This window comes from Girardinichthys multiradiatus, chromosome 3 (genome assembly GCF_021462225.1).
Source record: "Girardinichthys multiradiatus isolate DD_20200921_A chromosome 3, DD_fGirMul_XY1, whole genome shotgun sequence".
Lineage (NCBI taxonomy): Eukaryota > Metazoa > Chordata > Actinopteri > Cyprinodontiformes > Goodeidae > Girardinichthys > Girardinichthys multiradiatus.
The window spans coordinates 22693254-22717297 of NC_061796.1; the positions used below are offsets into that span (position 1 = coordinate 22693254).

At 45.1% G+C, this 24044-nt stretch overlaps 1 protein-coding gene across 2 annotated transcripts in view; it reads left to right on the forward strand.

Annotated features, from left to right (window-relative positions):
- gask1a (golgi associated kinase 1A) overlaps window positions 1-24044 on the forward strand; it is a 67909-nt gene that overhangs the window by 40623 nt on the left and 3242 nt on the right. For both annotated transcript variants that reach the window (XM_047357776.1, XM_047357782.1), the window contains 2 exons: window positions 20178-20300; window positions 23926-24029. In XM_047357776.1, coding sequence (XP_047213732.1) covers window positions 20178-20300; window positions 23926-24029 — 227 coding nt within the window. The remainder of the gene's footprint in view (window positions 1-20177; window positions 20301-23925; window positions 24030-24044) is intronic.

A 24044-nucleotide genomic window follows, 5' to 3' on the forward strand; every position in this document is an offset into this window, starting at 1 on the left:
GGCAGCTTTGGCTTCATCCTGTGAGGCGTTGTGGCGGATGCAGGGGGGTGTCTGGGTTTAGGGCATTTGGGGTGTCCCTGGGCTGGGGTCGCTGGGGGGTCTGGTGCCAGGGGTTCCTGGGCGTGTCTGGGGTGGCCTTGGGCGCTCTGGGTTCCTGGGGAGTTTTGCCCCCGGGCTGGAGTCCTGGATGGGTCTGGGGGGCTTGGGTCCAGGCAGGTATGCATCGGTGCATTGGTGGGCGTAGGGGCCTCCTAAACTGGCGGGTAGGTACCATCTCATTACAGGTGCTCTCTCCTTCAAGGAGTACATTCTGCCGGCGGGGTGGAGGGTCTGTGGGAGGAAGTGGGGTGGAGACAACCTGGGTGTCCAAAGTCTTATGTGTTCTGGGAGTCGTTCGAATGTTGGGGTGGGTGTAGTTTTTCTTCTGGAATGGAGGTGGGTAGTTGGTTTTGGGTGGGGATAGGCATCGTTTGAACCTGGGTGGTTCCGGTTCGGATTCTGGTTCCTTGTCTGGGATCCGGTCCCTGACGCCAGTCTCAGTTCTGTCTGGGGGAGGGGGGTCGGAGGGGTCCGCATGGTTTGGTTGGGCCGGCTGGCCGGGGTTGATATCGGGGTGGACTGGTCTTGGCTTCTTGGTGGGTTTTGCCTCTGTGGGCTCTCTGCCTTTTGTGGGGTTCAGTGTGGGTTTTCTCGCAAGGCTACTTCTGGCAGGGCTATGGGTGTCCGGCATGTTCTTTGACCTGGATGCTGTGAGTCTTCTTTTCGCGGGGGTGCACTTTCGCAGGGGGCTTTGTTTTTGGAGGGCTGGTGTGGGCGCATTTGCATGGTGTGGTTTGTGCCCGGCTTTTGCTTTGGGTGCTCTTTGCTGTGTTATGTCCTCCGCTATATGGCATGTTGTGGTGTTGGGGCGATGGTCCTGTGCGTGGCGGCTCAGGCCTCCGACTGTGGATGGTCAGATAACAATTCTGAGTGCTTCTCTGCCAGACAGGACACGGTAAAAAAAAAAAAAAACTCTACATAAACTGATTGACAGATTCCAGGGTTCCAGAGGTAGCCTGTGCCACCCCCACCCACCCCTGTGGCCACACCCCTGGCCAGAGCTACAATGGGATGGTTCAGATCAAAGCCAGTTCATGTGTTAGAATGGCATAGTCAGACGTATATCCAACAGAGAATCTGTGGCAAAACTTAAAAACCCTTGTTGACAGATGTTCATCCACTCTGACTGAGCTTGAGCTGTTTTACTAAGAAGAATAGAGAAAAATGTCAGTCTGTAGATGTTCAAAGCTGGAGGAGACTAACCCCAAAAGTCCTGCAGCTGGACCTGAATGATAATGCACACCTCTTTTCAGATTTTACTTGTAAATAAAATGTTAAAATGTAGCATTTCCATTTACTTTACAATTATGCACCACTGGGTTGGAACCTACAAAAATTTGAAAAATTGGAGTATCAATATCTTTGCAGAGCTCTGTAATTCACCACATGTAAAACATGCAAAATTATCTTTTAAATATGTCAAAAAGGTGTTTTCAGTGTAATGAAGGGTTAACTCAAACTTGGTGAAACAGTGGACTTCCTCTGGATACAACATACTTCCATGGTGTGTGTTATAAAGCACATTGGAAACAACATTGCTGTGTAGTACTAAAACAGATCAAACCAAGACACCACTAATAAAAAAAAAAACAGAACAAAAAAACAATAAAAGCAGAATAAAATGTACTACAAAAACCGTGAAATATGAACAAAAACAGCAACAAACTCATTCTAGACTTGTGCCGCTCAAGGTGGCAGCTGGTTGGAGTGGCTCTGTTATTTTTTATTCTGATTATTTCTGTTTAACACAAACTCCTCTTGTGGTGGATAAAATTAATATTTTTTAGACGATTATCTTCTCTGGGTATGGATGCTGTGCAACTGGAAGGATTTTTGCTAATACTTTTTTTACTTTTGGACATTTGTTATGATGCGTCACCATTGCAACAAGGTTTTTTTTTTTTTTGTCAGCTGGGAACAGCTGATTAATATCTCAAATACTTCAACTACAATTCCAAATCCAAATACGAGTTGAAAAGGAGGCGCTGTGGATGCACAGCAGGAGCAAAGAGAAGAGAGAGAAGGAGGAAGTCTAAAACCCTCTCTTCCATTGATCATGATGGGCAATGTGAGATTGTTCAGAAACAATTTGCTGACCTCCAAGCCCTACAACGGACCCAGTCGTAGTATCGGGAATGCAGTATTATGTGTTTCACTGAGACATGGCTGCAGGATCATATCACTGACTCCAGTGTCTCTCTGCCAGGCTTTCTGACCATACAAGCAGGCAGAGATTTAAAGAGGAGCGGCAAACGCAAAAGAGGTGGACATGCACTACTCATGAACAACAGATGGTGTCATCCAGGACATGTCACTGTGAAGTGCCCAGATATTGAACTGTTAGCAGTAAGTTTTCCATATTATTTACCCAGAGAGTTCACCAGTGTTATTTTGGCAACAGTATACATTCCACCTTTAGCTGTTGCCGACACTGCATGTGATGCCATCAGCTCAGTTGTTGCTAAGCTACAGACACAACACCCAAATGCGTTTGTGGCAATATCTGGTGATTTTAACCATGCTTCACTCTCTGCTACACTTTAAACATTTTAACAGTTTGTCTGCTGACCAGAGAAAACAAAACGTTGGATTTGTTTTATGCAAATGTCAAGGACACATACATCTCTAAAGCAAGATCTGTAATAAAAATAACTGTGTGAAGATGGTCACAGGAAGCTCAAGAAGCCCTGCAAGGTTGCTTTGAGGCTACAGACTGGGATGCACTGTGCCAGCCACAAGGAGAGGACATCAATGCCATGACTGAGTGTGTCACCGACTATATAAACTTGTGTGGATACCACCATCCCCACCAGAACGATGAGATGCCTCCCCAATAACAAACCCTGGATCACCAGTGACCCAAAGGACTTGCTTAACAAGAAAAAAAGAGCCTTCAGAGAGGGAGACAAAGCATTGTTGAGGAGTATCCAGAAGCAACTTAAAGTCAAGATAAGAGACAGCAAGGAGGTGTACAAGAAGAAGCTGGAGAGCAAGTTTCAGCAAACCAATATCAGAGACGTGTGGTCAGGGATGAAGAAGATCACAGGCTTCAAGCAGATGGACAATCGGACTGATGGATGTCTACACAGAGCCAATGAACTAAACACATTCTTCAATTGGTTCAGTTCTGAAACAAGCTCACCATTATTCTCTCCTGCTCACAGCCAAACAGACATCCCACCCTCCTTTGAGCCACAGCTTTCCTGTCACACCTCAAATGTTTTATCTTCCATGTCAGCCATGGGCCCTTCTGCTTCTACGTGTATGCCTTCAACCAAATCAGAAGATACTGATGCTCCCTTGCCTCCCCCTTCCACCTGTGTGTCTCAAGAAGTCAGGTGAAGTGACAACTGGAGAGACTGAACAAGAATTAAGCTGCAGGTCCAGATGGTGTCAGCCCTAGAGTACTTAAGGCCTGTGCGGTGAGGCTCTGTGGGATTCTGCAGCACCTCTTCAACCTTAGCCTGGCCCAGAAGAACGTTCCAGTGTTGTGGAAGACCTCCTGTCTTGTTCTGATACCAAAGAAAACTCACCCATCAGTCCTCAATGACCTGTTGCCCTGACATCCCACATCATGAAGGTCCTAGAGAGACTCCTGTTGTCCCTCCTGAGTAAGCAAACCCACTGTCATCTGGATAAAGCCAGCAGCAATGTGAGGATCATGGTCTATGATTTCTTCAGTGCATTTAACACAATTCAACCTGATTTGCTTTGTCAGAAACTCCAGAAGACTCAGGTGGAGGCCTCAACAATCTCTTGGATAAATGACTAGCTAACATACAGACCACAGTTTGTGTGACTGAGGGGTTGTGTGTCTAACCAGGTAGTCAGCAGCACAGGAGCACCATTCCTTTTCACTCTCTACAGCTCAGACTTCCAGTACAAGACACACTCCTGTCATCTGCAGAAATACTCAGATGATTCTGCAGTCGTGGGGTGGATCAGAGATGGACAAGAACTGAGTACAGGGAGCACCTGGAGATCATTGTATAAAGAAGAATTCTCCATAAAATGAAGAACATTGTGGAGAACCCTGAACATCCTCTTCATGAGACTGTCCTACAACAACAGAGTGTCTTCAGTCAGAGGCTTCTTCAGATCTGCTGTAAGACGGAGCGCTACAGGAAATCCTTCCTGCCCACATCCATCAGCATCTACAACGGCTCTTTGAAGAAACCTGCATAATATGAGCTACAACATTTAATTTCCCTTTGGGATTAAAAAAGTATTTTTGAGTTGAATTGAATTGAATTGAATTGAACCAACCAATTCACTCTGTGTCGAAAACCAGTGTGTTTTTAAAAACATTAAGTGAACAAGCCTGTCTAATATCTAATAGCAACTTGTTCTATAATTTTGAAACCACAACTGACAAGGTCTGATCTCCTTTGAGCTTCAGCCTAGGTTTTGGTTCACCCTACAGAATCTGCTCAGTTGATCTAAGTGTCCTTGTTAAAACATGAGGCTGAAGCAAGTCAGACAGGAACAGAGGATCATTAAAAAGCCAAAATAAGGTTTTTAAAATCAATTCTATGGCACACAGGCAGCCAGTAAAGAGTTGACAGAACAGGTGAGATATGTTTGTGTTTGCGTGTACTGGTTAAAATACTAGCAGCAGCATTCTGAACAAGTTGAAGGTGTAAAAGAGAGGCCTGACTGAAATAGTCATTCTGTGCACACCATCCAGGACATGGATTCAGCACAATGCTGAATCGGTTCTGTTTACTTCATTAACATTAATGTGATTATGCTAAAGAAGTGTTTTTGACTTCAAATAAAAGAGAACATGGTTTGCCTGCTTTGATGCAGCTCAGGGTACAAATGGGTTTAGCAAATGAGTGTGTGTGTGTGTGTGTGTGTGTGTGTGTGTGTGTGTGTGTGTGTTCTTGTACTTGCTGCTGAGTGTGTGCACTTGTGTTGCTGCAATCTCACAATTTGGTCATGGTGCAGTGTGTAAACATCTGTTTTGTTTCTATCACTTTAGGGGACATTCATTTACATAAATCACATTAATAATAACCTGAGCTTTCCTTGAGCTTTCATGCTCGGAGAAACATGTTTATTTGTGTTTGTTTCCTGAAAACCTTGACAAAGCTTTCGGAACAGCAGTAATACAAGCACAAACATATAAATAACTACATGAAAAGAAAACTGCATATCTTCACCTTCTGAAAATAATGGCCTTTTTCCTGTCAAATATTCCATGCCTGTTGTATAATGGACTATGTCAAGAGTGTGACTTAGACAGTTTTATTGGCTTTTCAAAATGGGGACAGCTTCAGGAAAAACCAAAATCTACTGTAGTTTCAAGCATTTTTATGTCCAAAAACAAGAAAAAGCAAGAACATTTCAGCTGAAATTGCAGATTAAAGTTGACTGTGTCTCATATATATTGCCAAACTTGGGCATCAGTGTATAATTCAAAAGGTAAGCTAGCAAAGTCTCCAGCTCCTATCTGAATCCATAAAGTAAAGAATTTGCCCAGTTAGGAGGACTGGAACTACACCACCTTGTGGCCTATAGTGGTCATAAATAGATAAAATGGTATTTGTGGCCCTTTTTAATTAATTAACATGTTTGCATACATTCTGCAATGGACTGGCGACCTGTCCACGGTATAATGGATGGATGGATGGATGGATGGATGGATGGATGGATGGATACCTCAGTTTGAATGTGGGAAATTGGTCTCGGCTAAGGGTTAACCTGTTGTAACAAAGCTGAAACGGTTATTAGTAGTTATCACACACTGAGAATATATTTTATTTTCTTTAATTCCTTAGCTTGCTCTGACATGTCTGTCTGCAGAGGCAAGATGGAGCCTCTGATTTCACAGCCTGCAGCAGTAATTTGGAGCTGCTTTGTTCTGAAATGAAGTGTCTAACGCCCATATGCAGTGTGTGTGGGGCTGAATATGAATAACCTATAAGACAAATTCTCCTTCTTGCTGCCAGAAGTCCTGTAAAATGGCCAAACTCTAATAGCCTCCAATTGATCTGCCTTGTTCCTCTGACCACGTGTTCCTACTTGCTCCCTCAACACCTAGTGTGCCTCTGATAGCAGAGAACCAAACACTGGTGTCAGGGGAGGAGTAGGGTGATGCAAGCATTCCTACAGAAACAGTTGTGGACCCCATGAGGTCCACATGTAAATGATTGCCATGATCCCTGGGTCAAAGACCCAGTTTTGTTTGTCACTTTTGTTTTCTCTGTAGATCATTCTGGAGTCTTATTGATTATTTTTTGGTTTTTGTCCCTCAGTGTTCCATACATGGTGCAGTTTTTTTCTTGTGTTCAATACAATTAAGTTTGGTTTATATACAGTATATAGCACCAATTTACAACAAATGATGTCTCAAGGGACTTTACAAAAAAGTCAGTTGTTCTGACCTAATGTTACTCCGTAGTTTTTGCTTCATTTTGTCTCCTATGCAGATCCCTGAGTTAATCTCTGTGTTAATGGGTCATTTCCCCCTAGGTTTTCAATTCAGGCATTTACCCAGCTGCATTCCTTTTTGATGATTGCTCCCACTGGCTCTCATGTCTCCTTCATGTCCCCAGCAGATATCTCAGTGAGTTTCCTCCACTCTTCATCAGGTCCTGGTTGCCCAGGCTGCTGTTCTCCAGTGCTTACTGAGCTTCAGTTATTGTAATTAGAAAATATTTACAGTATTTGCCCGGTGGGTATGGTGTATCGTGCCACTTCTTATTTCATTGTTGTACATGGTGGAACTGTTTGTTCTTTGTCAACTTGATCTAATTTCTCTTTACTGTGACACTTTTCAGTTATTCTAAAACCTAAACATGCTAATAACACTGCTTTCTGTTGATAGGTTTCACATTAACCTTTGTTTCTTACATGTATGTTTGATAGGTTTACTGGCAAATAGCTTAGTGCAGGGGTGCCCAAGTCCAGACCCCTACAGTATGTCCTTATACCTTTAGCTGCATCCCTTCTCCTGCACACCTGAATCAAATGAAGATCTTGTTACCAGTCCTCTGCAGAGCTGAATAACTGAATGCTAATGAGGGAATTTAGAAATTTGATTCTGATGTGTTGCAGGAGGGTTGCATCTAAAAGTTGCAGGACAGTAACTCAGGAGGACTGGATTTCCGTACCCCTGGCGTAGCGTAAGTAAGCTTGGCTGCTCTGTTTGTTCCTCAGTCTTATTTAATTTATCTTCCTGAGTCTCTTCCTCTCTCCTACTGTGTGCCAGATGATTATTTACTCCTCTACCTCTTTTAGTCATAATGGTACATGTAGTAAAAGTAGACTTTTTGCAGTCTTGGAGGCAAGGCTGTTGGAATTGGAAGCTTGGCTCCTCGATGTGGACAAACCAGCAGATAGCCGACCCACACTACCCATTGTGGTAGTTCCCTGTACCGCTCTCCCAGCAGAGCCCAGGCAGCCAGAATCTCAGGCCAGCTAGGCGACGGTACATAGGAAGCATACAATTTCCCCACTCAACAACAAACCCACTAAGAAGCTGACTCTGGTAATTGGCAGCTCCATAGCCAGAAATGTAGCATTAGAGGCACTATCCTAGGCTGCAAAACTGGTAGATCCAGCAGGGCACTGATACAAGCTATTTTTGAGTATTTTGCATTTAAAGAAATAAAGACAAGGAGAGGCAAGAACAACACAAAAGATAAAGTAATAAGAATTCAATTCATTTCAGTTTGTTTATAGAGCACCAATTTAAAGCACAAATTATCTCAAGGCACTTTATAAAAATAGCCAATTTAATCCAATCCTGCAGACAGATCCTTCACTCTGGTGAAGGATTGTCAGGTGTTGCTGTGAAGAAGCGTGGTAAGGTGTATTGCGTCACTTCCGGTTTTCACTGTTGCGCTCGGAGGATTGTTTGGTGTGTGAAGGCTCTCTCGATTTGATCTGATTTCTTCTTACTGTGACATCTCTGACTTTTTCTAACAAATAAGCACGTTAAAACATATTTTCTGTTGCTGCATTTAATGTTAGGGGACTCTCTGTGTTTCACGTTGTTTTTCTCAGTGGTAAGGGGTCGCTAGCTTAGCGTTTTCTCCATCATGGCTACAGTCTCTTCTTCTCTCCTGCTCTCTGTGTCAGATGTTCAGTTACTCCTATGCCTCCAAGTGATAATGGTACATTAAATAAATATCTTCCACTCTGGGAAGGTTCTCGACACGCATCACGGAGGCAGAGTACAGAATCTCAAACATGGAGGACATGGTTACCAATTTTGCAAGGAGACTGACTCAAGCTAAAGAGAAAACTAATACTATGACCAAAGGTTTGGAAGAAATGGAGGACAGGAGCGGGCCAGAAAAAATTTTCATCATCAATCTGAAGGAAGGCATGGAGGGCGAGATCCTTGTTCAGTTTTTTGAAGTCTGGCTGGTCACTATATTTGGCCTGGGGAAAAGCTCCATGGGCAAGGATCATATTAAGATGGACTGTGCACATCGAGGCATGGTCAACAGGGTGTACCTCCCAGACTTGTGATTATTAAGCTCCACAACTCCATGGACCAGCAGCAGATCATGGCGCTGTAAGAGCAACTCTGGCACAATGTGGGATAACAGTTCTTTATACATCAGGACTCCTATGCAGTCCATGAGAAGTGGAAGTCTATGCCACTTGCCATGTTTTGATTGAGAAGGGTATTTGCTTCAGCATGCGCTTCCCAGCAATGCTTGCACTGACTCATCACGGCTCTGAACAACCCTAACCCTAACCCTGAACACAAGATGATTCGCCAACGCATGGAGTTTCATCAATGCACTGGTTAATTTTACAAAGGATGCACAAAGCACGTTGTGGAATCATTGGATTAAACTGGGAGATTACATGAATGAGTAAGTCCCGTATTCGTACTCGTCGTCTACCGCTATATCCGGGACCGGGTGGCAGGGGCAGCTGACTCAGCAGAGACGCCCAGATGTCCCTCTCGCTAGACACCTCCTCCAGCTCCTCCGGGGAGAGCCCAAGGCGTTCCCAGGCCAGCCGAGAGACATAGTCCCTCCAGCGTGTCCTGGGTCGTCCCTTGGACCTCCTCCTGTTGGGACGTGCCTGGGACACTTCCCGAGGAAGGCGTCCAGGAGGCATCCACCATAGATGCCCAAGCCACCTCAACTGGCTCCTCTCGGTATGGAGGAGCAGCGGCTCTACTCCGAGCCCCTCGCGGATGGCCGAAATCCTCACCCTATCTCTAAGGGAGTGCCTGGCCACCCTACGGAGGAGGCTTATTTCAGCCGCTTGTATCCGGGATCTCGTTCTTTCGGTCATGACCCAAAATTCATGGCCATAGGTGAGAGTAGGAACGTAGACCGACCGGTAAATCGAGAGCTTCGCTTCTTGGCTCAGCTCTCTCTTCACCACAACGGACCGGCACAGCGCCCCCATTACTGTGGCAGCCGCACCGATACGTCTGTCGATCTCCCGCTCCATTCTTCCCTCACTTGTGAACAAGACCCCAAGATACTTAAACTCCTCCATTTGAGGCAGGAACTCCCCTCCAACCTGAAGTGGACAAGTCACCCTTTTCCGGTCGAGAACCATGGCCTCTGACTTGAAGGAGCTGACTTTCATCCCAGCCGCTTCACACTCGGCTGCGAACCGCCCCGGTGCGTGCTGTAGGTCTTGGGTAGAGGGGGCCAGCAGGACCACGTCATCTGCAAAAAGAAGAGACAAAATCCTCTGGTCCCAAAACCAGACCCCCTCCGGCCCTTGGCTGCGCCTAGAAATCCTGTCCATAAAAGTTATGAACAGAACCGGTGACAAAGGGCAGCCCTGCCGGAGTCCAACATGCACCGGGAACAGGTTCGACTTAGCACCGGCAATGCGAAACAAACTCCTGCTCCACTTGTAGAGAGACCGGATGGCCCCTAGTAAAGGGCCCCCAATTCCATACTCCTGGAGCACCCCCCACAGGGCATCACGAGGGACACAGTGGAATGCTTTCTCCAGGTCCACAAAACACATGTGGACCGGTTGGGCAAACTCCCATGAACCCTCGACTACCCTGTAGAGGGAATAGAGCTGGTCCAGTGTTCCACGGCCGGGACAAAAACCACACTGTTCCTCCTGAAGCCGGAGTTCGACTATCGGCCGGACTCTCCTCTCCAATACCCTGGCGTAGGCCTTACCAGGGAGGCTGAGGAGTGTGATCCCCCTGTAGTTGGAACACACCCTCCGGTCACCCTTCTTATGTGGGGGACCACCACCCCAGTCTGCCAATCCAGAGGCACTGTCCCCGTCTGCCACGCAATGTTGAAGAGGCGTGTCAACCATGACAGCCTCACAACATCCCAAGACTTGAGGTACTCAGGGCGGATCTCATCCAACCCCGAAGCCTTGCCACCGCGGAGCTTTTTAACCAACTCGGTGACTTCAGCCTGGGTGATGAAAGAGTCCAACCCCAAGTCCCCAGCCTCTGTTTCCACCAGGGAATGCATGATGGCAGGATTGAGGAGATCCTCGAAGTACTCCTTTCACCGCCCGATAATGTCCCCAGTCGAGGTCAGCAGCTCCCCAGCCCCACTGTAAACAGAGTTGGCGAAGCACTGCTTCCCCCTCCTGAGGCGCCGGACGGTTTGCCAGAATTGCTTCGGGGCCAACTGGTCCTTCTCCATGGCCTCACCAAACTCCTCCCAGGTCCTAGTTTTTAGCGGCACGCTTGGCCCCATGGTACCCGTCAGCCGCCTCAGGAGTCCCACAAGCCAACCACAGCCGATAGGACTCCTTCTTCAGCTTGACAGCATTCCTTACTGCTGGTGTCCGCCACCGGGTTCGGGGAATGCTGCCGCCCGTAGTTGCGGCCGTAAGATCTGCGGGGCCTGTCGCGGCGGCATTCCCCGCACCCGGTGGCGGACACCGGCAGTAAGGAGTAAGGACAATAGATGCAGAGAACATGGTCCACTCTGACTCTTATGTCTCCAACATCCCTCGGGATCTGGTCAAAGCTCTCCCGGAGGTGAGAGTTTAATACATCCCTGGCCAAGGGGTCCACCGGACGTTCCCAGCAGACCCTCACTATGCGCTTGGGCCTGCCACGGCTTTCTCCTCCCCCAGCGGATCCAACTCACCACCAGGTGGTGATCAGTGGAAGGCTCAGCCCCTCTCTTCACCCGAGTGTCCAAAACATGCGGCCGAAGGTCTGATGATACGACAACAAAGTCGATCATTGACCTCCTGCCTAGGGTGTCCTGGTGCCAAGTGCACTGATGGACACCCTTATGTTTGAACATGGTGTTCATTGTGGACAATCCGTGACTAGCACAGAAGTCCAATAACAAAACACCGCTCGGATTCAGATCGGGGAGGCCATTCCTTCCGATCACGCCTCTCCAGGTGTCACTGTCATTTCCCATGTGGGCGTTGAAGTCCCCCAGCTGAATAATGGAGTCCCCGAGAGGAGCACTATCCCGCACCCCCGACAGGGATGCCAGAAAGGCCGGGTACTCTGCACTACCGCTCGGCCCGTAGGCTGAAATGATAGTCAGAGACCTCTCCCCAAACCGAAGGCGCAGGGATGCGACCTTCTCATCCACTGGGGTAAACCCCAACACGAGACGGCTGAGCTGGGGGGCGACAAGAAAACCCACCCCACCGCCTCTCCCCGTGGCCCACTCCAGAGTAGAAGAGAGTCCAGCCCCTCTCGAGGAGATGGGTTCCAGAGCCCACGCTGTGCGTGGAGGCGAGCCCGACTATTTCTAGTCAATATCTCTCGACCTCCTGCACAAGCTCGGGCTCCTTCCCCCCCAGCGAGGTGACAGTCCACGTCCCTAGAGCCAGCCTAAGCATCCGGGGATTGGGCCGCCGAGATCTCCACCTTTGTCCGCCGCCCAATCCTCTTTGCACCGGTCCCTCACGGTTGCCCCTGCAGGTGGTGGGCCCACTGGGGGATGGTGTTGCGTCTCTCCTTTGGGCTTGGCCCGGCCGGGTACCGCGAGGAGCAACCCAGCCACCAGGCGCTCTCTGACGAGTCCCGACCCAAGGCCTGGCTCCAGGGTGGGACCCCGGCTCCGCCGTACCGGGTGATGTCACATGCCTCGATTTCGTAGTCGTCATGAGGGGTTCTTGAACCGCTCTTTGTCTGACCCGTCACCTAGAGCCTGTTTGCCATGGGAGACCCTACCAGGGGCATTTAAGCCCCAGACAACATAACCTCTAGGATCATTGGAGCACTCAAACCCCTCCACCACGTTAAGGTGGCGGTTCAAGGAGGGGAATGAGTAAGTCTGCTATGTTTATCGCAGTTAAAAGAAAAAGAGACTGTTAAAAGGGAGACTCACATATCCCATTGTTATGTCTTTATCATGATTTGGCAATTTAGCAAAATTATTACAAACATACATTACAAATGTTTTTTTTTTCTTTTCTTTTCCAAGAGATAGCTTTACACAGAAAATTACCTCAACTCCCCTTTAAAACTTGACCAACACTTGGGATTAAAATATGTCGGGCCATCTTCAGTCAAGGAGTCCAGTATCTTCAACAAATCTTGCAAAATGAGCACGCAAAGCACAAAAATGGGGTCCCGGAGGTGGGCCCAAGTCGGGGCTCCACGAAGGGCTTGACCTGAGAAACGTGGAACGTGGGGTGAATCCTCATGGAGTTGGGTAATCTCAGTCGTACAGCGACAGGGTTGACGATCTTGGAGATTGGGAAAGGTCCAACAAATCGGGGTGCCAATTTCCGGGATTCTACCCTTAATGGGAGGTCCTTGGCGGAGAGCCAAACTTTCTGCCCCACCTGGTACTTAGGGGCAGGGATCCGTCTCCGGTTGGCCGTTCTTGACTGAACCAGTGGCATTCTGATCATCGATCTCCTGGCCTTTCTCCATATTCTTTGGCACCTTAGGGCAGCCGCTTGGGCGGACGGAACATTAGCTTCTCTCTCCTGAACTGAAAACATGGGTGGCTGGAAACCAAACACAACATGAAAAGGGGACAAACCAGTGGCACTTGATTGCATAGAGTTCATGGCATATTCAACCCAGGGCAAATTTTGTGACCACTTGGTCGGGTCAGACTCACATAAGATGCGAAGTTTGGTTTTAGCTTCTTGGTTGGCTCTCTCGGTTTGGCCATCAGACTGAGGATGAAACCCTGAGGAAAGACTAACAGAAATTCCCAACAACGAACAAAACTCCTTCCAGAAACGTGACACAAATTGGGGTCCTCTATCGGAAACAATGTCACTTGGAAATCCATGGAGCCTGAAAACGTCTCGGGTCAATATCTCACCCATCTCCTTAGCAGATGGAAGCTTCTCCAAGGGCACCAGATGAACCATTTTTGAAAATCTGTCAATTATGGTTAGTAGTACAGAGTGACCATTAGAAACTGGTAGACCTGTCACAAAATCCATCGCAATATGTGACCATGGGCGAGGGGGAATTGGCAAAGGGTGCAACAACCCCGCAGGGGGGCGACGAGAAGGTTTGGCTGGACAACATTGAGTGCATTCAGCAACAAAGTCTTTGACATCCTTGACCAGCAATGGCCACCGAAACTGAGTTCGAACTGTCTGAATGGTTCTGCTGATTCCTGGATGACAAACTAAACGAGAGCCATGACAAGACTCCAGTACCTTAGGCACAAGGCGTTCAGGGACAAAACAGCGGTCAGGTGGACATGATGGTGGGATAGGCAGATCTCTAATGGCTTCCTGGACCTACCTTTCCACCTCCACTCGGGACACAGACAACCTGACGGTTTCAGGAAGGATAAACTCCTCTTCACCCGCAGACTGAGATTCTTCAGGCTCTTGAATCCGGGATAGGGCATCAGGTTTGCCATTTTTACTCCCTGGCCTGTAAGATAGGGAGAAATTAAAACGACCAAAAAACAAAGCCCACCTAGCCTGTCTGGGGTTTAGCCGTTTTGCTGATTTCAGGTACTCCAAGTTCTTATGGTCAGTCCACACCATAAACGGCTCCTTAGTCCCCTCCAGCCAATGTCTCCACTCTGTCAACATCAACTTGACAGCCAATAACTCTCTGTCTCCCACGTCGTAATTCCGCTCAGCCTGTGACAGAGTCCTTGAGAAGAAGGCACATGGGTGAACACAATCATCCTCACCTCTTTGGCTTAATACAGCTCCGACCCCAGTGCTTGAGGCATCCACCTCCACGATAAACTGTCACTCTGGGTCAGGAGACCGTAACACTAGAGCTGACGTGAAGAGTTCCTTAAACCTATTGAAGGCCTTCTCTGCATCCTTATTCCACACAAATTTCACCTTGGAAGAGGTAAGAGCATTTAGGGGAGTAGCAACCAGGCTGCAATTTCTAATAAACCTCCTATAGACGTTTGCGAAGCCTAGAAATCTTTGAAGTTGCTTGCGATCAGTTGGAACAGGCCATTCCAATACGGCCTTAACCTTGGAGGGGCCGACAAGCACTTGATCTGGGGAAATGATGAAGCCCAAAAAGGAAGTGGTAGTCATGTGGAACTCACATTTCTCTGCCTTGACGAACAACTGGTTTCGGAGAAGATGTAGGAGAACAGCTCTGACATGTTTTCTGTGGGTTTCCAGATCTTGAGAATAAATCAGTATGTCATCAAGATAAACAAATACGAATTGACCCACCATGTCTCTTAGAACGTCATTGACCAATGACTGAAAAACTACAGGAGCGTTAATAAGTCCAAATGGCATGACCTTGTATTCATAATGGCCCGTAGGCGTGTTGAAAGCCGTTTTCCACTCATCTCCTTCTCTGATTCGGACCAGATGATATGCATTCCTTAGATCCAGCTTAGAAAATATCTTGGCTCCCTGGATCTGATCAAAAGCTGTGTTCATGAGTGGTAAGGGATATCTATTTTTAACTGTTATCTCATTAAGGCCTATTAAGGTCTATAATCAATGCATGGTCTCAATGAACCATCAATGAACCATCCTTCTTCCCAACAAAAAAGAAACCCGCACCTGCAGGAGAGGAAGAAGGTTGAATGTGCCCTGCTTTTAATGCCTCATCAACATAATTATTCATGGCCCTGTGCTCTGGACCCGACAATGAATAGTTTCTGCCTTTAGGTGATGTGTCAGGAAGCAAATCAATAGCACAATCATATGGTCTATGGGGTGGCAGAGCTGTGGCCTTGATTTTATTAAAAACCTCCTTTAATCATGGTATTCTTGCGGTACCTTGGATAAGTCCGGATAGGTCTCCTCAACCTCATTCTCCACACTGACCTCTGTAGCAGCAGACAAAAGACAGTCAGTGGAACATGACTCAGACCAACCCAGAACTTCTTTTTTCTTCCAGTCGATGTGAGGGTTGTGTTTCTGCAACCAGGAGGCCCCTAGGACTACAGGAAGTTCAGGTGAATTAATGATCATGAAAGATACTTTTTCTTGATGATTACCTCCAACTGTTAAGGTAATCTCCTCCGTCCTGAGATGTGAATTGTTCATGCTATGACCATCCAAAGCCGTTTCTTGTGTCAGCTGACGGAATAAGTTTTATGCCGTTCTTATTTGCAAATATGTCCTCCATGACTTCAGTATCTGCTCCTGAATCAATAAACACGGACCCCTGGAGAGACAAAGAAGGGGTTTGAAAATGGGCAGGAAACAAGAAGGAGGAGGCAGATAGTTGACTTCAGCTCAGTAGAGACCTCCCATCCTCTGCTGAGCCTGTCCTTTAAATGGACACCTGAGTGCTAAATGTCCCTTCTCTCCACAATAAAAACAGAGCTTGAATCTTCTCCGATGATCTTTCTCCTCAGGGGTAATCTTGGTTCTGCCCAATTGCATGGGCTCACAATTATAATTTTCCACAATGAGAGGTGACGACTCCTTCTCTCATACCGGTGTGCAGAAAGCTGAGTTAATGATGAGCGACCCTTCTCATGGCGCTTCTCCTTCCTTCTCTCTGCCAGCCGAATATCAATGCGAGCAGCCAAATCATCGAGTTGTTTCAGGGAAGAAGGATAGTCACGGGTCGCTAGCTCATCCTTGATGACTTCGTTTAATCCTTTCATGAATGCATCCATCTGTGCTGCCTCATTCCAACGGCTCTCTGCTGCCAACAAATGAAAGTCAATTATATAGATCGAGACAGGTTGATTACCCTGTTTGAGGGACAATAATCCTCTTGCAGCCTCACGACTTGGAATGACTGGGTCAAAAACTCGAATGAGTTCCTTGGAAAAAGTTTCATAAAGATTACAAGATGCAGACCTGTTATGCCATTCAGCAGTTCCCCACTGTTTTGCCTTTCCTGCCAGCAGAGATAAAACAAACGCCATCTTGGAACGTTCAGTGGGAAAGGATGATGGCTGAAGCTCAAAATGAATTTCACACTGAGTTAGAAAAGCTCGACATTGGTCTGAGTCTCCCCTGAACATCTCAGGCGGAGAGAGGCGTGGCTCCCTTACCTCTGCTGTTGTCCGTTTTACTTGGGCGTGGTTTCTTTGTGACGGTGGTGGCTCGAAGACAAGATTGCCAGAACGTAATGTGGAAATTATTTCCTCCATGCCGGAACCCAACCAGTAAAGGGTCTCATCAACGTGGGTACGCCACTGTTGTGCTGGCGATGGGTACATTTGTGACCAGATTTTTCTGCTATGAATCAGAAAAAGGCGGACTCAAGATTCAGCCAGACACAGTACTGAAAGTTTAAAAGGTTTATTCAGCCACAGGAAAACGTCACACAGGTAACACTCCTCACAGCTTCCAGGAATCACTGAGGCAGAAAGAGGGATTAGTGACTTGTAGTCTCTCCAGATATTGCAGGGATCAGAAAAGCCACTAACCTGCTTTTGTCTTGAGTGGAACTTGAAACCCAGAGGGGAAACATCAGTGGGCAGCAGGCTGTGATCTCCACAGCACAGGTAAGAAGTGACTCCAGGCTGAATAATTCGAGGGCTAGGCTGGCTCAATAATCCAAGGACAGAAACAGGGTCAACTATCGGAACAAGAGGCGTCAGGCAAGGGACAGGCAGAGGCATAAACCAGATGCAGGAAACAAGGTCGACAACCAAAATCCAAATAGTCCGACAGGGAGCAGGCAGAGGCATAAATCCAAAAGGCAAGGCAAGGTCAAGAACAATGATCAGACAGGAAGGAACGCTGGATATCTACTCACACAATGGCTTTCAAAAATCTGACACCGTCTGCTTGTCAGAGTCAGTATATATCAGGGAAGACACAAGTGCTTGGCATTCCACAGATTGCACTACACTGCAGCAGCCACCAGGTGCATCTAATCTGCTGATTGCAGTCAGGGAGACAAGGTAGAGCAGACGTGCCAGAATCATAACAGGAAGAATGAAACATATTCTGCTGTTTGCACTTAAAGCGGAAGCAGATGGCCAACATCTCTCAGCAGACTTTGTGCGTGACATGCTACCTCAGTCCAAACCACAGGTTTGGAAGCATTTAATTTTTTTTCAAAATCCATAATAATCCAAATCCATAACATGATTAATACCTTGAAAAGAGCGGAACAACTAGCTCTGTTGCTGTTAGGGATGAAGGCGATACTGCTAAAATCAACTTCATTCAAGGGTACAATATCCTCAATATACTGCACTTTGACAGTATATCATAAATCTTCTTTGACTCTACTGAAGGCTGTCTGGCAGAAAGATATAGGGTGTGTTTTCAGTGATTTATGTATAGGGTATACCTTACACCAATGACATTGAGTAAGATGTACCCTAACTTATCCCCTGATTGTTGCAGGTATATATAGTATAGGTATAGCTTCCACAGGATCAATCATGCATGTTTTCTGGGAATGTGGGAAATTAAAAAATCTTTTGGAGGGAGGTAGATATCCTGACCTCGAGTGCAGGGAAGCCCCTTGGACATGTCACCAATACGATATCCTTTCAGTACACACTGTACAAGTTGAACTTTAAAACAATTGTGACCTCAACAAGAATGACCTCGATGAGTGGTTTGACTTCCCGCTAGCTGGATGGGTATATAAAGTTAAAATGAATGTCCTTCCCAGAAGACTATATCCTATGAAAATGTTGCCTCTCAAAATCAACAGGAACACAGTTTTGGAGATTGAGGGATGATTTTTCTAAAGTTATATGGCATGGGAAGAAATCTAGGGGTCCATAATAACTGTTCAATAACTGTTCAATAACTGTTCAATCATTATTTGCCGCTCACATGGGAAGAGGAGGTTTTTTGAATGCACTACAGCCTCTAACTAGGAATAAAGCTTTTCCTCCAGGTATTGGCATTGGTATATTTTATGATTTAAGATTTGTCTGTCTGTGGAGGGGTTTTCTCTGTAATCTGGACAAGTGACGGTACTGTGCAAACATCTGGCAAGGTGATGTATATTGTTCCAGTGGATATAGGAATGGCCCCTTTCTGTTACACAAGGTTCTAGAGAAACATTCAAGGTGTTTCCACTGGAGCACCTAAGTGCCATTATACAGGGTAATTTTAATGCTTTTTACAAGACTCAGCCTTTGCTTGATTACCTGCCTAGTGAGCTTACCAAGCTATAGAAAGAGGGGTCACATTTTGTTTTTAAACATAATTGATGTCTGACTGTCTCTTCCCCTGACTTAAATTGTGTATTGCATACACTGACCAAGATGTGTACATTTATAACTCGGTGTTTCCTGTTGGAAAAAAAAACTGATTTTTGGAGTGGACTTGGCTGTGTTTAATTGTTGTCTGTCTTGTTCCTAAAAAGACAGCAATTTATTGTTAAAAAACTCCTAATGCAATTGCCCTCTCTGTGGGAATTAGTGAACCCCTTAGAAGTTCTAACAAGGGCTACGTTTGAGGATGGAGGGCACATCAGGACAGTAGAAAGGGTTTAAATGACTTGATTAAATATTGCATATAATTAAAGCAGCCTCTGTGGACTCACTTTACAGTTTGTTCCACGTTAATAATGTGCTGACTGCGACTGCTCCAAATGATGTCTCCCTATGAAGCTGGCTGGTTTTAAGTGGAACTGTAAGTTAATATTGGCACTGTCGATATTGGATGAGTGGGGTCCAGAGTGGAGGTAAAAAGTGGCAGCAAAGTCAGAAGAAACAGCAGAAGTGCTTTACAACACAGAGAAGCCTCTACAGCTGATGTTTGGCTCCCACTTGTTACTTGCACAATGATCACCTGCACTGTTGTATTGCTCTTGCATCTTATACTGCTCTATATTTACTCTCACTCACTTAAAACTGTGCACATATATTTATATTATATTGTAGATATGTTTATACTGTTTAATTTGTACTGTATTGCACCGACTACGCCAAAACAAATTCCTTGTATGTCCAAAAACGTACTTGGCAATAAAGCTTTTCTGATTCTGATTCTGATTCTGATTCTGATTCATTTATTCATGTCTGCCATGGCTATGTGACTCCTCCATCTTTGCACAAATTTGCTGATCCAAACAAAACTGTAATTTACAGAAATCTTTACATACAGCCAATTATTGCAGTCCAGCTGAAAGCACTTCTCATCAAGGTTTCCTCTGCGTTTCACTCCATCATTCTTACTGTTTAACACCACAGAGGAAATCACACTGACAAGATTTTCCCAGAGGGGTGATCATTTCATCAGCTGCAGAGTGAGAAAGTGTTACTCCAGAGGATTTATCTCCCCATCATTAAGGCTGCTGCTGATATTTAAAGTAGTCATGAAATGTTTCTCATTTAAAGCTTGCTATTTTTTATTCTGCGACATATTTTGATCCCTAAATATCTTACACCTGCCCTTGATCCAGGGCTTCATCTCTAAAACAAACAGTTTACTTCCTTTTTGTTCTTAAAGTTTGAGAGAAAACCTTTGCTTTCTTTTGCTGGTCTTGAGCTTGACCTTACCACTTACTAAATTTGAAATATATTAGTAAATTCATGTGTAGGGTAGAATGAGGGCAGTTTTCACACGTTTCAGTTTAATTTAAAAAACATTTACTACTGGTCCAATCCGGGAATCAGTAAAAGTGAGAAAATTCCCACCTTCAGTTGGCGCGGTTTGCTTTCATGCAAAGATTTTTAGAGCAAACAACTGTTTTTTTTTCTTCCCATATGTATTAAAAAATGTATTTTTCAAAGTAGCCATATTGTTATATCTTGTGCTCTTTGCTTTTGCTTTTGCAGATAAACGACCGTCTGGACAGAAACTGCTGTGGGTTTACACCAGATCCATCAGAACTCTGTGTGGAGAACCTGCTGCACAGCAAGTGTGGCAATAGCAAGGACCTGCAGCTGGTTCATATCCTGGTCAGTACAACATTAATACTTTATTGTGTTTCACTTGTACAGTTTTAAAATGATTTCTTTCCTGCTCATGACAGATCCTTATTATTGTAGTAGTGGGAATGTTGAAATCTAAAATGTTGAAATGGATTTAACTAGTTTACTTTATTGTTTATTTTTCTCTACGTAGCATTGAGGCTAAATAAAAACTAGATATAGATGGTGCACTGCAGAAGTGTGACCAGGCCACGATACGCTGAATGACAGGTCATTCAGCGTATCCTGCTCTACCTGTGATGATGCCCATGCTAGAGTAAAGACAAAAGGATGCCATGGTTGACAGTGCCATATGCAGCTCATACGTCGAGCAGGATAAGTACTGACGACTTGGTTTTCACTCTGGTATGCTAAGCTTCCGTCACAGCCAACAGTGGGCACTCTGGCCACTTTGGAAAATATCCCTTTTAATTTCTAAAAAGCTCCAGCCAGCCAGAGTTCTGTTGACTAACAGCTTATGTTACAGTAGGTGGTGAGATTTATAGTAAATAGTATGTTCTTGGTCAGTGTGTGTGGGTTTTCTTTAGGCTTTAGTGGTGAGGCTTCCATCTTTCTCCATGTTCACCAGAGAAGTTCAAAAAAGGTAGCGTGTTGTTTTCGGCATCCTCCCTTGTGAGGTGGATGTTGTTGTCCGCTTAGGTTGTGTTCAGTAAAGGCTTCCATTTCTTTAGCTTGGATTTTGAGCCAGATGTCATGCGCATTTCTAAACTAGAGAATCAATCCAAAAAACTTGGATTGATTTCTTAAATTACTGAGGATCTACACCAGCATGTTTGGTTGTAGTAAACTATCAATAGAGTCCTGGCCTTGGATTTAGAAGTATGGGACTGGTGGTGTAGAGGTCTAAGATATCCTTCTTTTGAGCTCAAACCTCAAAGTCTTTCCATCTGTTGTAGGGATGCAAATTATTGATGAATGAATTAATCTAAAGTTGATTTATCTTATCGATCAACTAATGATTAATTGATAAGTGGCCATTTTCTTAAAAAACAGTTTTCTCTTGTATGAAAGGTATTTCCATTCCATGAAAGGCATTTTATTATGCTGAATTTAAACAAAGAAGCACATCATATTTTAACAATTTATTGTGCCAGCTTTATTAAATACTGACTGAATACACATAATTGTTGTTTTCCCCTCATATAAGCCTTAAACATATTTATAAAATATAACAAACCAGAAAACTATTTGGTTACTGAATAGGAAAAAAAAAGATAAATAAAATACAATTTTAAACACTTAATCCCATATGAACAGAGATATAAAACTAACATTTAAATTAAAGATTAACTCAAAAACAAACCATAAAAATAACTTAAAAGATGTGAGAATACAATTAAGAGAACTGGCAACTGAACACTATGCAAGAGCACTTACAGGCTTTCTGAGCTGAAATCAAACATCTCTCTCTGTATGCTTTGAATGAGGATTTTGAAATAAACCTAGACCCAAATATTTTTGTTTAAAAAAAAGCACGTTAACATCTTCTGGTGTGAGTTGTGTGCGGAGCCTGTTTACAGTGAGACCAGCTGCAGAGAATACACGTTCAGGTGAGACTGATGCAACTGGTATGCACAAGTATCGTCGTGCCCAGGCTGCCAGCCTTGGAAACCTTTTCTCTTTGACCTTCTACCACTCTTTGGGACTGGAATCAAGAGGTGGCTGAGGATCTTTCAGATAGCAGTCTACTTCTTTCTCTGTGTCATCATTGTGGGAGGTGGTATGGTTTTCACCCAAGAGTAATACCATTGCAGAAGTGCGTCCCTGAACTGCAGCGTCCTGAACAGTCATACCTCTGGCCTCCTCCTGTGGGGTTGTGATATCTTCTGACTTGGAGCTCACATGTTCTGCTAGAGCTCTAGCATTGTTGCCTACATTGGTGGTGTCATTGTATTCGAAATAGCCCTGACCCACATACAGAGAACACTCAGGAGAAGAAAGTAAAATAAAGACTGTTTTCTTGAAAAAACAAACAGGAACGAAACTGATGAGAATCTCATGGGTAATGGTGGTCAGGTCACTAGGGGGAATGAGATTCAGGATCCAGGTCTTAGGCAGGAATATCTGTAGAGGGTTCTCTTAGTGCTGTTCAGTGTGAGCTTGGAGCAAAGGTATTAGTTTGATGTGCGGTGGCTTACGTTGGAGGGTGGACAGGGTACGCTTGTGGCTTGGCTCAGGAAACGTAGAGAGCAGGAAAGCTGCCAGCTTCATGCAAATCCAAACGAAGACAGAAGATAGGATATGCAATCCTCAAAGCGTAGACAGGCTTGATCATCCAGAATAGCTTCCAAAAAACAAAGTCAGAAATTCAGTGACATAGATCCAAAACATAGACTTTCAAAATCTGCAGAAGAGCAAAAACAAAGTTAATCAAAGGTCGAAGTACAAAGCATAACTTGGAGTGTGGCTCGAGTTTGTACCACTGGTGGCAAAACACTCTCACATTGAAGTGCTGGCAGCCTCCTGCTTAAGTACTCCTCATGGTAATCAGTGGAACAAGTCGCACCTGTCGACCAGCACCACCTGAGAATGAGCACATGTAGCAAAAAACAAACACTAACACACACAAACCCAGATCCTGACAGGTGGTGTTGATATGATTTTGACAGATGCAATCTGTTTTAAACAGACAAAACAAATATTTATTATGATTACCATTAAGCTAGCATAACATTTTTATGTATTTAAGTTTCACACTGGAACTACACTTAAGTACATTTTTACTCAGTGACTGTAGAAATGTGTCCAAACATTGATTTTAATTACAACTAACTCAACAATAATATAAAATCGCAAAATAATCCCACAATGGACTCCGTTTGGACCGTTTCATTGCTGCTGTTCTGTGATGCCTCCACCATTAGAGAGCCTGCGATACAAATATCAACCGGCTCAGCTTAAGGGTGACCGGTGCCCTCTTATGGATGGCGACCACACTACAACACTGAGAGAATTCTGTCGAAGCCGACAGTATGGAACAATCGTATGGAACAATTGTTAATCTAATAAACCATTTATAGACAATTAATCGTAAATCAGTTATTTGAATGAGTGTGTGCATGGTTGTTTGTGTGTTGCCCTGCGATGGACTGGCGACTTGTCCAGGGTGTACCCCGCCTCTCGCCCATAGACTGCTGGAGATAGGCACCAGCTCCCCCGCGACCCACAATGGAATAAGCAGTAGAAAATGACTGTCTGACTGACTGACCATTTATAGACAATTAATCGTAAACCAGTTATTTGTTCACATCCCTAATCTGTGGGTTTTACGCTGATCGATAAGCCCACGGAAAGAGTTTACGACTAGATTTAGTTCAAAAATATTCCCTACCATGATGTTTTTACAAGTCGTGAAAAGTAGCAATGTGCGCTGGAAGTCAGCACTCTTGAAGTTTAGTTATAAAATGGGTGAGCAGAAACAAACATTTACACCCCCACTAATAAATATGGGGAAGCAGGTGCTGCACTTGATCCTCTGTTCAGGTGCTTCTGTTTTATATTTTTATACCAATCCAATTTAAACTAAATTTTAGTACAGTGAACATTGTCATTTGTTTAACTGTTGTTTTATTGTGTGTGTCTGTATGCTCAGGTGCGGGAGACGGATCCTTCCAGACTTGTGTTCATAGATAATGCGGGTAGACCACAGCAACCTGGCAACAACCTCAACTTCAGGCTGGTTGAGGGCATTGATGAGTGAGTGCACAGTGG